Source organism: Enhydra lutris, unplaced genomic scaffold (genome assembly GCF_002288905.1).
Source record: "Enhydra lutris kenyoni isolate GAN:26980312 unplaced genomic scaffold, ASM228890v2 scaffoldscaffold1, whole genome shotgun sequence".
NCBI lineage: Eukaryota > Metazoa > Chordata > Mammalia > Carnivora > Mustelidae > Enhydra > Enhydra lutris.
In genome coordinates this window covers 41,619,381-41,641,887 of record NW_019154085.1, presented here as the reverse complement: position 1 = coordinate 41,641,887, position 22,507 = coordinate 41,619,381, and the positions used below count along the sequence as shown (strand labels likewise).

The window sequence follows — 22,507 nt, the reverse complement described above, 5'->3', positions numbered from 1 at the left end:
TATCCACTTTGACAGAAAGCTAGTTCTTCTATATTTGCCTGGGACTGAGAAGTCTAGAGAAAAAGAATCCACAGGAACATTTTGATGGTAGGCAGGGGCCTGCCTTTCATCCCTAATTCACCAGATGATTTATTAATTTTTTAATTAAAATAAGTCACAAAAGGAAAGACATTCTTGACACCAAGTTGCCTGGACTGATTGTCTTTTTAAGAATAAGGAACTTACACACACACAAAAAAAAAGGAATAAGGTATTTACAAGCATTGCCTATTGATCTAAAACACACATTTGACATAATTATGCTATGCATAGCTACTATGTGAGTTCTTAGCTCCTAAAATCCTTAGGTAATATTAATCTCCTCATGTAATTGCTTCTTATCTAAAAATTTGATAGTTATGCCTTTTTGTTTTTAAATCAGTCAATGGAAAAAGAGGAAGAGTAAAGCATTTATTAGGGACTGGAACCCATCAAAAGAAAAATCACACAATTCATGAAGCATCTTTCTTCTCTGGCACTTCTATTCTTTCCAGTGTATTTTGCTGTGAAAAGAGAGAAGGAGGGGGGATTAGACTCTGTGGCATGCATTCCACATTCCTGCTATGGAGACGCAGGACCTAACATTCCTGGGTGTATTCAAAGGGAATCCAAGGTGGCCTTAGAGACTGGAGCAACTGTGCAAAGTGCCCAACTCCTTGAACAAAGAGCAGAGGTAACAGACACCTGCTGGGGAAGGGGAGAAGTATTCTAGTTTGAGCATGTGGCAACATATCCAGATGGAGTAGTCTGGCATGCTGTTGGTTAAGGCAGAGTCTGGAAATGGAGGGTGGAAGGCTCCCCGTGATGGATGGGCATCAAAGTGCTGGGGGTGCCTGGGATCACCTGGGAAAGAGAAGACAGTGAGTAAAGGAAGAGCCCAGGCTGGAGTTCTGGGGACCACTTCCATTTGGGGAGCAGGAGGAAGAAGAGAGACCCATGCAGAACAGAGAGAAGACTTAGAACAGGAAAGAAACACCAGAGGCAGCCACAAAGTTCAGTGGGCAAAGGGAAGGCCAGGGGGCTGGAGGCACCAAGATCTGGAGAGAGAGAGCAGGGCAGAGCCACTAGAGAGAGGTCCTGGGATGCAGCAGTGCAGACAGCATTTCTTTCAAGACAGGTGGAAAGAAGACCCGAGAGAGTAAAGAGGAAGTGGGAATGTAATGGGGGGGGGGGACCTAAACCCTCATTATTTGCAAAAATTTGCCTACTTGCTAAAATTCCTTTGTAATCCCCAAATGGATATTCCTGGTGCTTTTGCGTTCATTCTAAGACATGCTTAGGGTGGTGAAAAGCTAGTATCCCAGCATCCATGTTGCCAGCCAAGGTCAAACAAGGTGATGCTCTCCTTATTTCAGCTCATACTGTAAACAAGTGTCCTTCTTGCATACCATTAAGGGCCATGCTTTGGGCATTTTCGTATTTTTTTATTGGTGATTTTGCTGTTTCAAATGGCCCCCACGCATCGTGCCGGGGTGGTGTCCAGCCCTGTTTAGCACAGAAGGCTGCGGCATGCCTTATGGAGAATACGTGTATGTTCAAGGAGCGTGGTCCAGGCCTGAGTTATGGTGCCGTTGACCGTGAGTTCAATATGAATCAATAGTGGATGTTAAATAAGGTGCCTTTCAATGGAAACACACATAAAACAAGGCCGTGTACTGACTGGTTGATGAAAGGTGACCAAAGGCTCACGGGAGCCTAACCCTTACTTCCCACTGGAACAATGGCTCAGTATTTGCTAATTCAGTGTTGGCAGCAACTTTACAGATCATAACTACCAAGATACTGAGAGTGGACTGTCCTCCCTCCTTCAGGTGTGCACAACGAAAGAGAACAGAGTAGACTGTAAGTGGACACAGCCCCACATGGCCAGCTTTCCATCTCCCAGGCACCAGTTGGTCTTTCCTATCTCAGATGGGGGAAGGGGTCTGGCTCCTCCGGTGGGTGGGCAGCCATGGGAGGTCATGACAACAAGTTGTCACTCATGGGTCTGATCCCCGAATATGGAAATCACTCAGCCAGCTCACTTAAGGGGCCACATTGTGGGGTCACCCCTCCCAGGTAGCTGATGATAGGTAGGTATGTATAAAGGTTTCCAGGCTTCTAATCTTTGCCTTCCAGTGGGAGGCTGCCTACCTAGCTTTACCCAACATGTGACAGATGTAAATAATCCTTGGGTTTCTAGGGTGCATGGGTGACTCAGTCCGTTAAGCATCTTGACTCCAGCTCAGGTCATGAACTTGGGGTCCTGAATTGAATACTGAGCCGGGCCCTGTGCTCAGTGGGGAGTCTGCTTGTCTCTCTCCCCCAGCCCCTCCCTCCTCTCTCAAATAAATAAAGTCTTTAAAAAAATAATACTAATCCTTGGACTTTTGCCCTCTCATGCTGTTTCCTATACATGGAGATATTGACATGAGGTTGAATGTCACAGGGCAGGGAAAGAGAGACAGACAGATATCAGTAACAATATCCCAATCTCGGAGGCATCTGGGTGGCTCAGTTGGTTAAGCATCTGCCCTCAGCTCAGGTCATGAGCCTGGGGTCCTGGGATAGAGCCTAGCGTGGGGCTCACTGCTCAGGTGGGAGTCTGCTTCTCCCTCTGCTCCTCACCCTGCTGATGTGCTCTCTCTCCCACTCTCTCTCTCACTAAGCAAATTTTAAAAGAACTCTTTAAAATCCCAATCTTAGCATCACCTCTAAGAGCAAGAGCCTCTGATGTCCGCACTTCCTCATCTACAAAACAGAAAAGAATGACAAAGCTTCACATGAGTTGTTGCAAGACTTATAAAAGGCAGTGCACGAGAAGGTCCACGCACAGACCCAGGCACTCTGGAACGTTCTGATCTTCCCTGGGGCAGGGACCAGACACGTTTGTTAAGCAAACTGACAAACTCATGAAACTGATCCTTCTCAGCATGCCGCCGTGCACATCAGACCTTACTTGCAATGGCCTGCTTTGCAGCTCTGGGGCCAAGTTCAGGGGTCCACATGAATCGTCATTGCAACATAAAGGAAAACGCCTCGCTCACGCCGCTGTGGTTTGGGTGCTTTCCGTGTGGTTTGTGGGCATCTGGCCACTGAGTAATTGAAAAGGGTGAACTATTCCAGCTATAAAGATCAAGCAAGGGCTATAGCTGAGAGATCCCTTACAGCATGAGAGTTGGGACCTGATTTTCATGGCCCCTATGTTAGAGGAGCAAATAAGAAAAAATTCCAAAGCTCATGTTGAAATCCTACCTTTCGCTATGGATTCCTATATGTGAAATGATTTTCTAGCAACCTGAAAGAAGCCTAGAACACTGTTTATTAAATTACAAAAACACTTAGCCCCTATAAAACCAGGCTCGGAGGGTTCCGTGGTCCTTGAATCAAAGACTCTGTCTTTGGGGAGCTCCCGACCAGAAAAATGACATCCACGACTTGAACATGGTCATCCTGCCTTGGGTCACGCATGTGTTTTTTTCCTTCCTTCTAGCCTGATTATTATGTTCTAGACATTATTCTTAACTTTATGGTAGTAAACTAAAATAATTAATAAGAATGAGGGCCATGCGTTGCCAAGGAGGTCATGGTCTAGCAGGGCCAAAAACAAGTATGAAAATAATAATGAACCTTTGAAGGAAGGTAGCCAAGAGGTTAAGAGACTGGAGCATGATCTCACAGCTCCTGGTGGCAGAGCAGGCTTGGAGTCAGGTCCACAGACTCAGGTCCCTGTGCTGGCCTTCCCAGGCTCATTTTGGGATTCTAGGAAATTCGGAGCACCATGGAGAAATCTGAAGGTCACGGGAGCTCAGGGTCATAACTGGGGCAAGGGTGGCAATGTCGAATGGGTGCTGCCTTTAAAAACACATTTGACAAGCAATCAGTTTTGTTATAGAAATCAAATCAATAATATTCACACACATGGATTGCAAACATATTGCAACCCTTGTGTGTGAATATGCCCAATATAATCATATTATTAATAAATGAAACACAGCCAGTTCATGGGGAACTCTATTTTGCCCCCTGAGGATGCTCTATAAAGCAAAAGGAAATGATTTAAATTGGTAAAAAAAAAAAAAAAAAAAAAAAAAAAGGAATACGATGAGTCCATTTCTTCATAATGAGTAGATTCTAGATCTCCATATGAAGCCAGTGTTTATTTTTAGGAGGCACATAGATTAAATAGAAAACCTACCATTTGCAACTTTCATCCAATACAGCCTCACTGGTAAATTTTCCTTCTATTTTTGTAAAATGTCAGTTGACTTCTTTCAAATTCCAGTGGTTAAAAATTAATTATACTATGCTTAACTGATTTTTTTTTTTTTTTAAATAACAGTCTCAGGCACCTAAAGTGAAGGATTCCGTCATCCCCTCAAAAATACTTGTCGAATGCTTGCTGTGTGCCAGGCTCTGCGCAGGGCGCTGGGAGACAGTAGCACATGACATGTTCTGAGCCCTGCGTGCACCCTGCACCCCGCACCCAGGGCATCTGGGGCAGCCCGGTGGGACAGAGAAGAGATGAGCAACTGCAGGGCTCTGTGATGAGGACAGTTGGAAAGGGGTCAGAGTAGACCTCCCATGGGAAATGACACTGTGCTGAGGCCTGACCAGTGAGGAGGGATTAGCCAGGGAGCTGTCCCATGTGAAGGTCTCAGCACGACAAGCTGTGAGATCTCAGTACTGCTGGAGCTTAGGGCCGAGGCAGAGTTGGAGAAGTGGACAGGGGCTGGATCACCAAGACCTTTGTGCGCCATGCTAAGGAGCTCAGACTTTATCCTGAAGGTATGCAGTGTTATGCAAACTAAAGTCTGTGAAGGCTCAAACTTTGTTATTAACGTGTGTGTGTGTGTGTGTGTGTGTGTGTGAGCGCGCACACACGCGCGCGCAAAAATGAATGTGCATTGAATTGATGTCTATAATTGCATCTGAAGATTCTTTTCAAGTGTGCCCTTCCTGATGTCCCCTTACTACATGGAAACCTTTAGAAAGACTTGGTTACATCTGCTCCAATCCCTAGTAACTGGAAATTTATATACTTGGTGATACTCAGTGTGGGTTTGGTAAACTTGGGCTCAGTGTTCAGCTCCCCACCACACTAGTGGAATAGGCTATTCTTCCTTTTGGCTTAGTGTCTGCATTTTGCATACCTCTGCTTTATCCCCAAGTGACGTGAACACTAGGGGGTTAATGTGGAAAGAATCTGACTCTTCTGTTTCAGGATAAGCTTGAGGACAGCATGTAAGGTTAACAGCATGAGGTCAGGACCTGGGGCAAAAATGCAGGCACTGGTCAGTGGAGACAGTAATGACATGAGTGGCCAATGCCAGAGAGAATGTGTGGCCATGATTCATAAGACTGGACCCCTGTGGATGTCAGGAGAAGAGAAAGGGGAAAGAAGAGTCAATGATGCTCTAAAATTTTGAGCTTGAGGAAATAAGGTGGATGGTGACAGACTGAATTAAGGAAGGCAGTTGAAGAGGGCACCGGGTAGGTTCCAGGAGGATACAGGTGCCCATACCAACTTCATCCAGGACAGAGCATGGTAGATGTGTGCTTGGACGTAATTACAGATCATTGATGAAGTCAGCAGGTGGAAGATATGACAAAGCAATCTATGGAAGGAGGAGAGGGTGGTCACCAGTATTTAAATTATTGATCAAGGAAAGGAAGGCAGATCCAGTTTCTTGGATCTGAGGGCTGAAAGCCCAGGGTGCAAAAAGCAGACCATGAATGGGAGGAGAGAAGGGTGGGGCAGCAGCCAAGGACCACAACTGTGTGGAGAAGCTCAGCATATAAGGAGGAAGGAGGGCAGTCACTGGGATGGGGGAGCATCAAAGGAGTGACTGTTCTGTCCGTCTCTCTGTTTGCTCTTCAGCTGGACACTTGATCATGTTAATGGTGACAAATACAAAAGCCACAGGAGAAAGCTCAAGGTTTGTGGGATGTGAGAGACGACTAAGGGACAGAGTCTGAGAGGAGACCAGGTGGTGGGAAGGTGAGTGAAGATGAGAGCTGAATGACAGAGTAAGACATTTGAGGGCATGAGGACAGCAGTGTTAAGGCAATCTCTCCAAGCAGCTTCTATTTTTAAATACACATTTTTAACAATGTCCCCTTACCTTGAAGCTATTACTCAAAGCCAGTGTTTATTCTTGAAATCTGTGCCACTTGTTCCGGTACCCTCGATTCCCAGGAGGAAAGATCCCTCTCGGGGTCTCTGCAGATGGAAGGACATATAGGCTCTGTCATTCACACCAAGATCTGAGACAATGTGGACCCCACGACTATGAACAGTGGGAAGAGGTATGACTAGCATAACCAGACCCACACTGCTGAGAGATGTCCAAGAACAGGACAGCTCTGTCTTCCTTCCTTGGCTTGTCCTTCCTTTCCCCTGTGTGGTGTCACAGCTGAACCCATGCTTATTTCTCTCTGTGTGTGATCTGTCCCAGGCACTACTATAAGTCCTCCATGAGATCAGCTCAGTGCTTGTCACACACATTTGGTGGAATAAATTAAATTGTTGTCTTCACAGGAGTCTCTGAGATGACTGCATAGCTGCATCTGTGATGTTCGTAAGGCCCAAAAAGGTTTTTAAAATTCAGCTCTGGAATTATCTTCTGAGCCACATAAAAAGGATCAGTCACATTAACTTACAGTCATTAAATATTTTTGGTCCCAAATGACATTTTCCCAATGCAATAGCCAGCCTCCATGATGGCTTCCTGGTATTCACCCTTAGATATTTCTCTCTGACACTGGACCAAGGCTGGTCTCTGTGACTAATAAAATACACAAAAGAGATGACACACAAATTCCAAAATTAGGTCACAAAATCCCGTATCTTCTGTCTTGGATGTTCTGTGACTTGTTCCCTCTCTCTCTCTCTCTCTCATCATTGTCTCTGGGAGAAGCCAGCTGTCATGTTTTGAGGACATTCAGACAACCCTATGGAAAGGTCCATAGAGGGTGAAACTGAAACCCTCAGTCCAAGAGCCCATGAAGAGCTGAGGCCTGCCAACAAACACATGAATGATCTTGGAAGTGGATCTTTCAGACCCAGTCCAGCCTTCAAATGAGATCGCAGCCCCAGATAACATCTTATCTCAAGCTTGTTAGAGACTCTGCATCAGAACCACTCAACCAAGGTGCCTGGGGGTTCCTGACCTTCAAAATATAATATATATTTTAATAATATATAATATAATATAATATAACAAATATTTGTTGTTTTAAGCTGCTTAGTTTGGGGATAATTTGACACACAGCAATATGTAACTAATGCACTTAAGTTGGTTGTTAATCTGATTAATCACATTTATTTTGGCTATTTCCAAAATCAAATCCAAGGACAAATATTTTCCACCACTATAGCAATTCAAAAGACTAGGTCATAGATTCTGAAGGCAATGCCCCCAAAAAAGTGTTCAAAAATGTCCTCTGCAATGGTCACACTATTCAAATAACTGATGGTCTCCCAAAGCAAAAACTGGGAGGTTGTCTAAAACTTTTGTTTAAATTAAGTCTCAGGGGGTGCCTGGTGGCTCAGTCAGTTGAGTATTTGACTCTTGGTTTTGACTCAGGTCATGATCTCAGGGCGGTGAGATCCAGCCCCACATTGGGCTCCATGCTCAGCAGGGAGTCTGCTTAAGTTCCTCTCTCCACCCCTCCTCCTGCTCTTGGCCAATCTCTCTCTCTCTCAAATAAATAAATAAAATCTTTTTAAAAATAAATTTAAAAATATAAAGGAAATAAATCAAGCCTCAGATTATAAGCCCTACCACTTGAAATAAATTCAGTATGCCTAGTGAGGATCAAACATTGAGCTCAATGAAATATTAGTATTTGTGTTATTCATTTTTTTAATTTAATTTAATTTAATTTCTTTTCAGTGTTCCAGAATTCATTGTCTATTCATTTTAATGAAGAACTCCAAAATATGATGAAATTCACAACTTTTCTGGAAAACAGCATTGGCAAAAACAAAAGCTGGAAGAGTCTGACAGGTCTGTACCAAAGTCCTGTCTCTGCCACTCACTACCTGGATCCAAGTTCCACGTTGGCCATATCTACAGAAACTCACTAAGCCTCAGTTTGCTCATCTACAAAATGGGAAGGCACATAGTGTTGCCTCATAGGATGGTTGTGAAGAGAAAGCTGTGTCAAGCAATTAGCACAGAGCTAAGTGTCTTGCATGTAATATTAGCACCAAGAGCCATTGTTCATCTCTTCTACAGAAGCAGGTCATAAGACACCTGGTTCGCAGATCTATCCTGAAAATTAAATGAGAGGGAAACTGATCTGTAAAAGGGAGGAACTATATTACCATTAATGTTACCTGCTGGCCCCAAAATACCATACCAATGAGGGTGGAGGGCAAAGAGGGGTTCAAGAGAATTTAAGCTTTTTCAGAAAATGCCCCCAAAGTGAGACAGGAGGAAAGGTCAGTGCTGATATCCTAAGCCCAATTTGCTATTTTGATTCCTGCTAACATTTAAGCAAGTCACAATGCCTCAAGTTTGCCTTTTTAGTGATTTGCAAACCAAGTTTATGCAGTACTGTTCTCTTCATTTTCATTTAAAATAGCTCATACTTCAGAGGTTAATCTACTATGAAATGGTTTCAGCAGAGCCTGGCTTGATCCAAAAAGCATCTGTTGGTGTCATATGGAAGAAAGTAGGACCACTTACCAAGTGACCGTTCATAAAATTCACTTCTGGATCTGTCAGAAATGAGACCTGTAATACAGAACAGTCATATGGTAAGGTCCCTCTCTCCACTTCCAGGATGTTCCATGATTTTATTATTGATGCCCCAAATACACCTCTTAAGCAAGGAAGCAGTGGAAGACCACCAAATAGTTTTGCTGCCATCAGCACTAGTGGGGAAAAACCTCAGGAAAGTAAAAATGGCTCCCAATCTCCATCCCACTTCAAATGAGAGGCCACGCATAAAGGAAAGAAAGGAAGGCCCTCCCTCCTCCCAAACAAGCCACTTAAAGGGATGACCAGCTTTCATCACATGGCAGGAGGATAACAGAATTAGACCTCAATCAACTAGGTGGGCTTTAGTGTAGACTGTCCAGCCACACATTATTGCACACCTGGGACCTGTAAGTTGGGCTGTACACCCAGGATGAAATAGCATGTTTGAGTTAGGGGACCCTCTCAAGGTGTAATCCAACATCTGCCCTGTTTATTTGACACATGGGGCCATCAGATTGAATCATGTACAGAAAATCTCTGTATAAATATACAGGGATACCTAAATGGTAAGTTGTGTCTTTATTGCCTAATTGTAAGAAAGGAACAAAAATAATCCAGTCAAGAAATGAGCAAAAGACACGAAAAAACACTTCTCCATAGAAGACATACAAATGGCCAACAGACACATGAAAAATGTTCCACGTCTCTTGTCATCAGGAATATACAAATCAAAACCACAATAAGATAACACCTCACATCAGTCAGAATGGCTAAAATTAACAAGACAGGATACAATAAATATTGGCAAGGATGTGGAGAAAGGGGAACTCTCTTATACTGTTGGTGGGAATGCAAGCTGGTATAGCCACTCTGGAAAACAGTATGAAGGTTCCTCAAGAAGTTAAAAATAGAAATCCCTATGACCCAGCAATTGCACTACTGGGTATTTTCATCAAAGATACAGATGTAGTGAAAAGAAGGAGCACATGAACCCTAATGTTCATAGCAGCAATGTCCACAATAGCCAAACTGAGGAAGGAGCCAAGATGTCCTTCAGCAGATGAATGGATAAAGAAGATGCAATTCATATATACAATGGAATATTACTCAACCTTCAGAAAAGATGAATACCTACCATTTGCATCGACATGGATGGAACTGGAGGGGATTATGCTGAGTGAAGTAAGTCAAGCAGAGAGAGATAATTATCATATGGTTTCACTCATATGTGGAACATAAGAAATAATGCAGGATCATAGGAGAAGGGAGGGAAAACTAAATGGGAAGAAAAACCAGAGGGAGATAAACCATGAAAGACTTGTGACTCTGGGAAACAAACTAGGGCTGTGGAAGGGCAGGTGGGTGGAGGGATGGGGTAACGGGGTGATGGGCATTAAAGAGGGCATTAATGTGATGAGCACTGGGTGTTATATGCAACTAATGAATCATTGAACACTACATCAAAAAGAAATGATGTACTATACATTGGCTAACTGAAATTTTAAAAAAAAGAAAGTTAAAAAATAGGAACAAAAATAAAAGAGAATGTTCATTTTCTGGAATTAGTATAACTGTTCAAAGGTTATGTATCAATGTTTCCAGTTTTCTTTTACGATTTCTTTTTTTTTTCTTTCCTTTTTTTTTTTTTTTTTTTTTTTTTTTGGTCAGAGAGAGAGACAGGAGCAAGCACAAGCAGGGGAAATGGCAGGCAGTGGGAGAAGGAGTCTCCACGCTGAGCAGGGACACCCCCCACCCGCCCCAATGCGGGACTCGGTCCCAGAATCCTGGGATCATGACCTGAGCCAAAGGCAGACACTTAACCAACTGAGCCACCCAAGTGTCCTTCAATGTTTCCAGTTTTAAATGACTCACTAACAGAGTTTCAATATGAAGTTGTTTCAAGAAAAAAAATCATTAAAAAGAACAGATCTTAACTTACCAAGTAAGTAGTCGTTTCTCCATTTAGAGGATCCCAGTATGTCCCCCAAAAACATCTAAGTCAATGTAGGCATTGGGATATATCAACACATGAAAGAAAAGAAGGAGACACTGTAAAAAATGCAAATATTATCTGGAGAACTCTAATGCATTACATAATTATTAATGAAATAAGGCAACATATTTTATTAAATAACTCTATGTGGTGTAAAACATGTGTGTCTAAGGAAGCACATGGGAAGAGAAACTTAAGTGAAGTTTAAATTTTCCAAAAAGTTTTCCACTGGAATCAGAATGTGTTCCCAAAAATTGGGGACCAGCAAGATGGAAACTATTTTTTTTTTAAGATTTTCATTTGTTTTTTTGACAGAGAGAGTGACAGCAACAGAGGGAACACAAGCAGGGGGAGTGGGAGAGGGAGAAGCAGGCTCTCTGCTGAGCAGGGAACCCGATGCAGGGCTTGATCCCAGGACTCTGGGTTCGTGACCTGAGCCGAATTCAGAAGCATAACGACTAAGCCATGCAGGTGCCCTAAGGTGGAACATTTTATGTGGACTTGCAAAGAGACTACATTTAGGTCAGATGTGGAGGTTTCCTGTCTATGAAGTTCCCATGTGTTCAGATTGGAAAAGGCTTACACAAGTCATCTTCAGGAAGCCACTGAAAGCCCACATAACAACATAAGTCCACACAAAAACTCGCACATGAATACTCATTGCATCATTATTTATAATAGCCAAAAAGTGGAAGTAACCCAAATGTTGATCAATGGTAAATGGCTGGATCAAATGCAGTATATCCGTACAAACCATCTTATTCAACACTAAAAAGGAACAAAGTTCTGATACACCCTACAACAGGTAATATGAGCATGATACTTAGTGAGATAAGCCAGTCACAAAAGGATACATAATTCCATTTATATCGAAATGTCCAGAACAGGCAAATCCATAGACCCAGACCACTGTAGATGAGTGGTTGCTGGGAGCTGGGGGAATGGGGAACACAGAATGGGGGCACATGCGGACAAGGTTTCTTTTCGAGGTGATTTAGATACTAATGCAGGTTGTACCACCTTATGAATATACTAAAAACCCCTGAACTGGACACATTGTAAGGGTGAGTTGTATACTATGTAGATTGTAACTCAATAAAAGTGTAATTTTTAAAAAGTTTGGGGTTGCGGGGGAGGACACATAACCAAAGCCAGGCCAAAGAAGTCATGTCAAGAGGCATCTCCGGTGGACCTAGAGAGAAAAGTTCCCTTTTCCTCCTAAGTTTAGGCGATCTGAATCTGGAGCACATTGTGACCCTGCTTCCTGATACAAGGGAAAAGTTCATCTTCAGTAAAAGAGGGAGAAGAGAAGGAGCGGGGTGGGTTAGGGCAGATGGGGAGTGGTGGAGAAGGGGGGGGACGGGGAGAAATAAAAGTGGCACAGGTGGTGTTGAGTGCTCCTAAATTAACTACCCATGAGGCCAACTCTTTCGGGTCATTTCTGGGAATGTGATCCAGGAACTTAGCCCACTGGGGCTTAGGCAATTTGTAGTTTAAGTTCTATCATTGGAAATGGAACACAGTAAGTAAATCAAATGCCTGTCCCCTCCCCTTCCCTGAGCTCAGAATTCCGTATTTGTTCTTCTTCCTCAGTTTCTCCCTTTGGACTGTTTCTAGGTCTCTCAGCTGAAGGCTTAGCCAATCTCATCCCATGTACTCCAAACCAGAGTTTCTCAAGTGTCAAGTTCACTCATCAACCTAAAGGTATTAGCATCGCACTCTAGATGGGGACAAAACCAAGAAGTGTTTGGCTGCGGGCTCCTGTCCCGTCCAGAGCCCTTTATCCTCTCTCTTTTTCACTTTCAAAATTAACACAAATAATGGAATCTTGCTGCAACATAAATATGTATTTGGTGAAGGAGAGAAGCATATTAGCAAACTTAGAAATTTATTTCCTCAAATTTCCTTACAGCTTTTATCCTTTTAAAAATCCTGTAAGGGGAAAATCCAAGCTTCATACATTCAGTAATTTCTCACATTGTATCCTTACAAGAGATTTTCCATTTGATCGAAGTCCTTATTCCTCATATTTTTGGATTTTCAGTCTTTTTCTCCATGAATTATACCTTTGTTCACATTATGTTCCTTTCCCTGGAAATTTTTCTAGAACCTACATATGTTTTTGAAATGATCTTCATTTTCATTACTCCAGGTTTTTTTATTTCGGTTTTATTTCTTCTATTTCCTACTTCCAACAATGATTTACTTCTTTGATGACTAAATTCATTCTAGTCTATTCTCTTTTATGTTTATAAGATCACTGCTTATTTCAATGAAAATGGTTAACAGCTGTTTTCTTTTCTTTTTTTTTTTTTTTCTGTTTCATATAAGAAATCTATTTCAGAGTTTCCAGGAATTACTTGAAATCTCCATCTGCTTTCTTCTTCTTCCTTTGAATTACAGCATTCTTTAATTTAAGGAATTCTTTTTTTTTTTTTAATTTGCTCACAGTTCTTTACAATTTCCTAATCTTTGAGGAACATCCACCTGAGAGTTTATTTTAAAATATTGTGTGTTTCAAGGGCCAATTTAACTTATGTCAGAGTCTTCTTACAAAACTTGGATTGGGAGAAAAGTGTATAGTCCTCACTATGCAATGAGAAAGTTGCAACAGATTTGTGAGCTGTGCAATCAGAATCAACTTCCCAAATCAGAGATGGAAGAGGGGTTAAATGGGGCGGGGCAGGGGGGTAGTTACTGAATTCAGTTCAATGTGTTAAACGTCATAGAATGAACTAAAATCCATTTTTCAACACCCACTATTAACTCCTGGCATCCACTATCATTCCCTCTCACCTGTCCTGCTAGCCTCCTAGAGCTCTTAGCCAATAGACCCATTGCCATTAGGATGAAGCCAAAGATCCTAGATGTGACCCCTAAGGTCCATCCTGACTTCCTCTCCAGATCAACCATTACGCCTCTGTCCTGTATTTTGTTCATTACAGTCATAATGATTTCTGTCCATTCCAACCCAACCAGCTTCTCATGCCTCAGGGAATTCCTTCATGATCCCCTTGTGCTTAGAATTGCTTTTCCTTGCTCTACTCCATAACTGTCCCTTCTGTCCTGATGGAAGTTCTTGATGTGACCATCAAGTTCCACAGGGAAGCCTCCTGTGCCGAGATGAGCTTCTGTCCTCTTGACATGTGCCCCCACATGCTGGCCTGGTAGTCAGGATTGCTCCTGCTGAATAGACACCCCTTCCCCCCAATTCAGTATGAACAAAATGTTTGTGAAACACTCCTTGTTCCTTGTCATTTCTGGATTAGCCAGGACACAGGCATGTGTGTCAGCATGAACACACATGACTTCCCAAATGCTTCGGTGGAGTCTAGAAAAGGAGGCCCTTCATACTTTCCCTAATACCCAGGAACTAGATCCTGAAGCCATGGCTCCATGGAAAGCCCAGAAACCACCTGTGGATTGAGCCCCAAAGGTACCAGTGTGCAATTGAACATTTCTGTGGAGAACTTCCTAGCATCTGGGCTTAGTCATCCTGCACCTGTCAAACTGTCTCCTGCCATAGGCACTCCTAACCATTAGCTTCCTCACATCCTAATCCCACAATGGACTTCCACACAAAATATTTATGGTATGAGTATATTCATAATATGGGATCATTAACTTTAATGTATAATTCTTGAAGCTGAATTTTCTTTACTCTTCTAATGTTATTCTCATCTACAGAATGAAATCTTAAGAAACTGAGTAAAGAAATGTTGTCATTAGACAGATCCAGCTGTACCCCAGTACAAATATTTTAAAATGCCAGTCAAATAAATAATGTAACAATTATGTTTTCATGCCTAGTTGGAGTCAAGAGGTTTCCTCCACATATCATATTTTTTACCCTCTCTTCCTCCATTCTTTTGTATTCATTCAATAAGCATTTACTGGATTTCTACCCTATGACAAACATTGTCCTACACACCTCGCCCTCAGAAGACATATATTCTAGTAAGGAAAGCAGTTAATAAGCAGATAGACAAATAAATATGTAATACATGTTCAAGTCATAAATTGACATATTGTTAATTTCACAGAAAGATGGCAAGTCAATTTCAACACATTTGGGGTGGGGAAAGCCATGTCCTGCCATTCACCAAGCATCTCTTGTGGACCAGATGCTGGACCAGATCTTTCTTGTCCACCAACTTACTCAGTTCTCCCTGCATTATCAGGTGGGTTTTACTCTTGGCATCTCACCAAGAAGAAGTGGCACATCATGGAGTTAAGTGCCCTGACCTAGACTGCAGAGCTGCTAAATGATTTTTAACTCTTATCTGACAAAAATGCCCCTCCCCTTTCCCTTCACTAAACCACAGTGTCAGGGAGCTACATACTCAGATCTCAAACTTTTAAGATTTGTCAGCTGTTGCTTTAAGCTCTCTGTTTCCAAATGTCTGGGAAATAAAGACAGTGGAAGAGGGAGAGAGAGAGAGAGAGAGAGAGAAAAGGTTGGTGTAGGGAAGACTCCAGCCAGCAGAGCTGTACTCGCCTCCGCCTGGTGATGTTCCCGTGACTCTATCACACTCGTCCGCTTGTCACAGACTCACACAGACCCTACTAGGTGCTGTTCCGGAGGACACCAAGCCCCTGGTCCTACCTCTTCACTGCTGTTAGACTCAGAGCTGGAGGACCAGTGGCAGCGAACCCACACGCCCTGCACCTGTTCGGCAGACATCCGCACCGTGCTTCTGCAAATAGCTGGAGACTGCAAAAGAAAACACTGAGTTCAGTCCTCAGGAGCTCACAGAACGGGTTAGGACCTCTGTGAGAGCTCCGGCGATGCTGTAAGGCAAACAGAAAGGAAGAATTCAGAGAGGCATTTCATGTTTCTAAAATGAAACCTTCTCAGACTGAAGCAGAAACAAATGAAACATTTAAAGATCTGTTAGGCATTGGTGTATGACGAGTCCCCCAGGAGAGCAAACATTCCCTCCAGGAACATGGAGCGGGCTGCCCGGAAGTTTCCCAGTGAAACAAAAGGAAGTGGGAAGAACACAAAGGACTTTGTTCTCTTCTTTGATGAGAGATTCTGTTAGGAACAGACACTGTGACACTTGGGTTTGAGTCCTTCATAAAACAGTTACAGAGAAAATTCCCATGAAACAACAAAACAAAGGATTTCCTTTTCAGAATTTACACTGTTGTGAAGGGACCCTGACACAAAGTAACTCATCAAGTAACAAACCCATAAAGTAACAAAACCAGAGAATTCGTACATCTGAACACCAACACCCAGGATAGCAAGTGTTAGCGCTAACCTTATCCACCAGACCCTTGCCCATGGGTGTTAAAGCAAGTGTGGGGTCATGCTCTGGTTGCCGAGGATACAAAACGGAACACACTGTGGTCCTGACCCCATGGAGCCCAAGCCAGTGAGGAGGAAGAGGACAGATATCACACAATAGTCAACTACAAAATAATGCAACTCACACCAAGAACACAGTGGGTGTTTTAGATTCATTTAAAATGGAATTTGAAACATCTCTGGAATTTGCCTTTGGGGTTGGCCTCTTTGTATTCACTTTGCCTGGAACCATCATTCTACCCATTTCAAGAGGCAGGAAACTGAGGCAACAGGGAATAATTTGCCAGGATCACTCAAGACCATGGACTCCAGAGCCCAAGTCCTCAACCACTAAGCCACACCACCCCTTCCCCAGGGAACTTAGTATGGACACAGTTGGTGCCTCCCAGTGGGGCTGGATGCTAGGCAGGGGCCAAGCTCTCCTTATGACTTGGAACAGCTCCAGTCATGGAAGAAGCGAGGTGCTTTGTCCTGCTAATTTCTGGGATATGGCGTTTCCTGCCTAACTTACCGCATAGTAGCCCCTTTGGAAGTCACACGTAGCGGGGTCTTCTCCAGAATCTCTCCTGCATGTTGTCTCCCGAATGCCAAACTCTAGGTCCATGTTCAAGCTGTCCTCATCCAGAACATTGACCTTCACAAAAAACAGATTATCAGTTTGCCTTGGTGAGCTTCTGAAGTTTACGATGCTACAAATATTTCTTCCTGCACAATGAGGAAAAGTTAGACTCCTTCCCTGGGAAAGCTGTTAAGTGGTTTTAGCAATCCCCCAGTTCCACCCCCGCAGTCTGGGACCAGAAGTGCTTTTCCAAAGGCACATAATACTTCTTTTAAAAAAATGGAACCAGAACTTAGGTGTCTGAACTGCAAGGTCAATGTTACTTCTGATGACTTAATTTACAGTTGATCCTCATGATTCAGAGGTTCCATTTTTGCAAATGTGCCTCCTCACCAAAATATATCATAATCCCCAAAATCAATGTTCAGGGTCTCTTTGCAGTCATCCACGGACAGGCACAGAGTGCCAAAGAACTTGAATTGCCCCATGCACACATTCCCTACTGAGACCAGACAAGGCAGAGCTCTGCCTTCTAGCTTCAGCTGTCATACTGTAGACATGTGTCACTTTTATGGTTTATTTTGGAGTGTGTTTTTCTCATTTTCGTGGGGTTTTTTTCTTGGTGATTTTGCTGTTTCAAATGGCCCCCACGTGTAGTCTCAGAGTGCTGTCCATGCTCCGAAGCACCAGAAGGTTTGGGTGTGCCACATGGAGAGGACACAGGCATTAGAACAGGAGCAGTGGTTCAGCAGGTACTAATTTAGTGTGCATGGTGACTTTATAGAACAACTGCGACAAATAATGAAAACCAACTGTATTTTTAAGGGTCATTTTCCTAAAAGAATGACCCATAATTTCTTAGTAATCCCTGAAATAAGAAATGAAGTTGTAAGTACATCTCTGCTCTACTGCCCTACAGTACTATCCCATCCTGCTTCCTGCTTGATCAGCTGTGGTCCATGAATGAGTTCTCACAATTGTCTATTCCTTTCCACCAAGGGTGGGATATGGGGGGAAACTTCCAGACATCATGACAAATGTGTGATGCTCTGATGACACAGAAATCCCATGACTTGAAGATCACCCACGGTGTATCCAGCCCCAAAGACAAAGTAGGGGAGACCCCACGCAGCTTAGATTCCAGCTTAGATTACATACAGCCACAGAGTTAACACCTTAAAAAGAAGTTAGCAAGGTCATTCTAGAAGGTTTTGGTGTTATGAAGGAACAAACAGCATGGTAATGGGGGTAGGGAGGAGGAAGTAGCTACTGTAGAGAAAGTGCCAGAGAAATCCTTCCAAGGCTTATAGAATGGGAAAGAGCCTGTTGTGTGTGGAAAAAGCAAGGCCAATGTCCTGGGGCAGAATAAGCCCAGCTGTTGTTGCTGGAGAAAAATGAACAAGAGGAGAACCACAGACTATGATGTTTGAGAGACAACATGTGTCACGTAATTTATGATCTTGTCACCCATGGGACGGTGTGTAGATTTCATTCTCATTGCAATAGGGACGTTCTCAGAAGAATTTAAGAACTAAGATGTAGGGGCGCCTGGGTGGCTCAGTGGTTAAAGCCTCTGCCTTCAGCTCAGGTCATGATCTCAGGGTCCTGGGATCGAGTCCCACATCGGGCTCTCTGCTCAGCAGGGAGCCTGCCTCCTCCTCTCTCTCTGCCTGCCTCTCTGCCTACTCGTGATCTGTCTGTCAAAAAAAAAAAAAAAAAAAAAAAATCTTAAAAAAAGAACTAAGATGTAAATCACTATGGCTACTGCAAAGAGACCACACTGGGGCAGAGACAAGATGGTGGCAGGGAGGCCAGTTGGGAGCTGCCATGGCCCAGTACCCAACCATATCCTCAGGCTCCAAAACTCTAGTCCTTTTCAGTCCTTGAGCCCACCTTGACAAAACTGAATCAGCACACATTCAACCAACTTCCCAGGGAGGAGAGTAGGGAGAACCCTCTGTGAGTGCACAGACCACTCACACACTGGGAAGGATGAGCACAGCTAGAACACTATGTTTGGAAATAAATGACAAACTCCAAGCCTGGGATGGAGGACCTTCACATCTCCGTCTAATAGTGGACAAAGAGTGCTCATAGAAGTAAAGTTTTCTGAAAACAAGTGAGACTAAAAATTCAGTTTCGACGATATTTATTACTGCATTTATTCATAATTTTAAAATATTAGATATTAAATCTGAACCTCATAAAAAAATAAAGCTCTCTCCTGCTGGAGTGTATTATTGGGTCTCTCCACCCAGATTGTGCTCCGGCAATTCCCTTAAAGCAATCCAATGAAAACAAACTGATGACAAAAAGGCTTAGTTTAAAAGATGAAAATGTGAGGTTTTTTTGAGTACAGATAATTTTATTGAACTATGAGATAAATTTGCAACCTTTCTTTGCCTCTTTAAGCACTCTTTTCAGAATAAGGAGAAAAGCCTAATGGTTTTGCTTTTTTATCCAAACTCACTTTCAACCCACTCATTTCTACTTTGTATTGTTTGAAAAAGGTGGGACAACCTCAATGTTTGATAATAAAGAATCAACTAGAGAAAATCCCAAATCCAGCATCCTTGCTGAGGTAAATCGTGGTATTTTACAATTGATGTTACACTACGCTCCTGTTTTTCTTTTTAAAAATATGTCTCATACCAATATATGAAAAGGATCCAAAAAGGTCTTCTCCCACATGTTCATAGTGGGTGTCTCAGAGGAATGGATAATAGATAGTAATTTTGGTTTCTTCTTTCTTGTTATATTTTCTGAACTTTGAGCATATTTTGGCTTTTTATTCCAAAAAGAAACAAAAATATCCGAGCAATAAAAAACCAATAACAATTCCTTTTGGTGATTATAATGGTTAATTTTATGTGTCCACTTGACTGGGCCATAATGCTGAGATATTTGGTGAAACACTCTGGATATTTCTGTGAAGGCATTTTTTGGATGGGACCAACATTTTATTTTTTTAAAGATTTTATTTATTTATTCATGAGAGACTGGGAAGGGGGAGGCAGAGGGAGAAGCACAGCCCCCCACTGAGCAAGGAGCCCAATGTAGGACTTGATCCCAAGACCCTGGGATCGTGACCTGAGCTGAAGGCAGACACTTAACCACTGAGCCACCCAGGTACCCCAGGACTAACATTGTAATATGGTGGGTTTCAGTAAAGCAGATCATCCTCCTTAATATGGGTGGGCCTCATGTAATCAGTTGAAGGCCAGGATAGAACAGACAGTCTTTTTCCTGAGCAAGAAGGGATTCTGCCAGTAGACTGCCTTCAGACATGAACTGCAGTGTCGGTTCTTTCCTGGGTCTCCAGCCCATCAGCCCACCCTACAGATTTTGGATTTACCAAACCTCTACATAGTAAAAGCCAATTCTTTATGATAAATCTCTCTCACTCATTCTCCTTCTCCCTCTCCCTCCAAATCTGTCTCTCTCTCTCTCTCTCTCTCTCTCTCTGTCACACACACACACACACACACACACACACACACACACACACACGTTCTATTGGTTCTGCTCCCATCTTAGCACCCATTAGCCTGGGGGAATTTCTGTTCCTCCCATGCCTGAGTAAGCTGTGAAGTCACCTGCAGATGGAGGAGGGAAAGGTAACGCTCTGTCCAGACTCCTCATTTCCTTGGAAATGAATTTCTGCATTTCTTTCTTTGCCAATCACAAACCGTGTCATTGGAAGGCCAAGAAAATTCACATTTCCTCATTTCCCTAAGCTAACAGGAAACAAACCATCACCAAATTTACAAAGGAAGGTGGGATTTCTTGGGCTTAAAAGCCAGAATTTATTGCCTCTAAGTACAAGGAGAAGGACTGCTGAAATCGAGAAAGTCTCATTTCTCATAAACGAGCAGTTCTTACTAAAACATCTCAAGAGGAACCATGGGGGCTGTGGATACAGAAGCAGGACACATGCAGGGCAACATCTGGAAATGGGAAGCCAGGCCAGAGGGAAGACACCCCAGAAGAATCCTGCATCCAAACAGGCTATGAGGGCCTTAGGACAGTAACTGTTATTAAATTCTTTCTCTGTCCAAAAACAGTACGAAAGAGAGGACTAGCTATTATCTTTTAAACCTGGAAAATGTTTAAAGTGTACCCGACAGACAAAAAATAAATAAATAGCAGAAAGCAGCACATATTAAAAGGAATCAAGAAGATGTAAATGCACTTACTCTTTTTACGGAGCTTCTGAATGCCCGAAACAGATACGGGCTCAGGGATTGGGAATTCACTTTTGCCACAGACGCACGGAGGGCTTCCCTCAAGGAGGACGAGTCATAGTCGTACACCGGGAAACCTGGACCCACAAGCACACAGGGACATAGTGAGACGAGGCACGGGGGCCACAGCGTTTGGGGAAGGGGACCTGTGTCTTTGAGTTCCTTACCTGCACAAGACGGGTAGTTCATCCCAAGCACAAACAAGATCAATATCTTCATCACCATCTTCTCCGTTCCGGGAAGAATCATTTTAATTCAGAAGCAGCGAGATCGTTCTTTTGCGTTTGGGGGTGACGAACAGCTCTTTTTCAGCTGGGGCCTGGCTTGCTGTCTCCGACTGGAGCAGTCTGCAGCTTAAACAAAAACAATTGATCCTGGGGTCAATATTCACTGCTGGCTCTTCCTATGGAAAGGTTCCAGTTTGAGGCTACTTTTGAAGTTTTGACCTCAAGATGGGACTTTAGCCCACGGCGAGAGACATCAAGAGGCTCGGGACTCTGTGTGCGCACTGTTTGTTTTTCTCTATTTTAATTTCATCCACATGTACTGCTTATTTCTCTTTATTGTAATTGCTTTTTTGTAAGGGAAGGGAGATGTAATCTTATTTTCGGCAAAACCGTGAACTTTAAACTGATGTCAGTTTAGTTCTCTCTTGTGTTCCTGAAGATCTTGTAGTTGACTGTGTGTGGAAATTGTGTGTTATTTCAAGATGTTTTTGGAAATTATGACTGTAAAGGAGAGGATTGCATATATAGGACCTAAATAGGTCAAACGCACGTACCGTGTACGTAGCTATTGACCAGCCTTCTCTGCTAAAGGAAAATTTGCATGATTCTCACATGCTATAAGATCCCAGTGTACCTGGAGAATACTAAAAAGGAGAGAGGATTTATAGTAAATAGTGTGTGTTATCAGCAGGTCCCTGTGTTCTCTTCCTTCAAGTTCTGCAGGAGAAGCTGTATTATCCTGTGGCTCAGAAAGACCTAGCCTAGAATCTTGGCTTCACACTCATCAAGTGTCTGCCCTTAGGCACTGTGCTTATTGCCTCAACTTCCTCATCTCTAAAATGGGCATAAATAGTAAAATACAAAGTGTGTTATTAATCGGGGTTCCCCAGAGAAACAGAACCAACAGGGTGTTTAGAGAGACAAACAGACCACAGAGGGAGACAGAGAGAGAGAGAGACAGATGTGTTAAGGAATTGGCTCACACAGTGGTGGAGAATGGCAAGTTTAGAATCTGCAAGATGGGCCAGCAGGCGGTAGACTCAAGGAGAGTTCAGTGCAATGCAAAGGCAATCTGCTGGCACAATTCCTTCTTGCTCAGGGGAGGTCAGTTTCTGTCTATTGATGCCTTCACCTGATTGGACAAGGCCCACTCCCATTATAGAGACTATTGCTTTACTCAAAGTCTGTTGATTAAAATGTTAATCTCATTTGAAAATATATTTGGAGAAGCATCCAGAAAAGTGTTTGACCTAGTATCTGGGCACCACGGTCAAGCTGCCTCATAAAATTGACCATCACATAAGGATTAAATCACTAACACTTGGAAGAGCCCTTGACCAATTAATTGCTCAATAAGTGGTAACTGCTAGTAAGAATGGAATTCAATACATACTTTCTCATATCTGTTATGTATAAGGCAACAGGTCCAGAGAATAGCTTA

At 42.9% G+C, this 22,507-nt stretch overlaps 1 protein-coding gene across 1 annotated transcript; it reads right to left on the bottom strand.

The window, feature by feature from the left end:
- Positions 1 to 414: 414 nt before the first annotated feature.
- LOC111145445 (secreted phosphoprotein 2) lies at positions 415 to 21,088 on the bottom strand. The gene is made up of 8 exons (XM_022500338.1): positions 21,007 to 21,088; positions 20,792 to 20,916; positions 16,548 to 16,670; positions 15,329 to 15,436; positions 10,669 to 10,723; positions 8,715 to 8,762; positions 6,144 to 6,241; positions 415 to 542 (listed from the first exon to the last, which is right to left on the bottom strand). The coding sequence occupies exons 1-7, from the start codon at positions 21,086 to 21,088 to the stop codon at positions 6,171 to 6,173; spliced, it is 612 nt and encodes a 203-aa protein (XP_022356046.1). The 3' UTR covers positions 415 to 542; positions 6,144 to 6,170.
- Between the last annotated feature and the right edge of the window lie 1,419 nt (positions 21,089 to 22,507).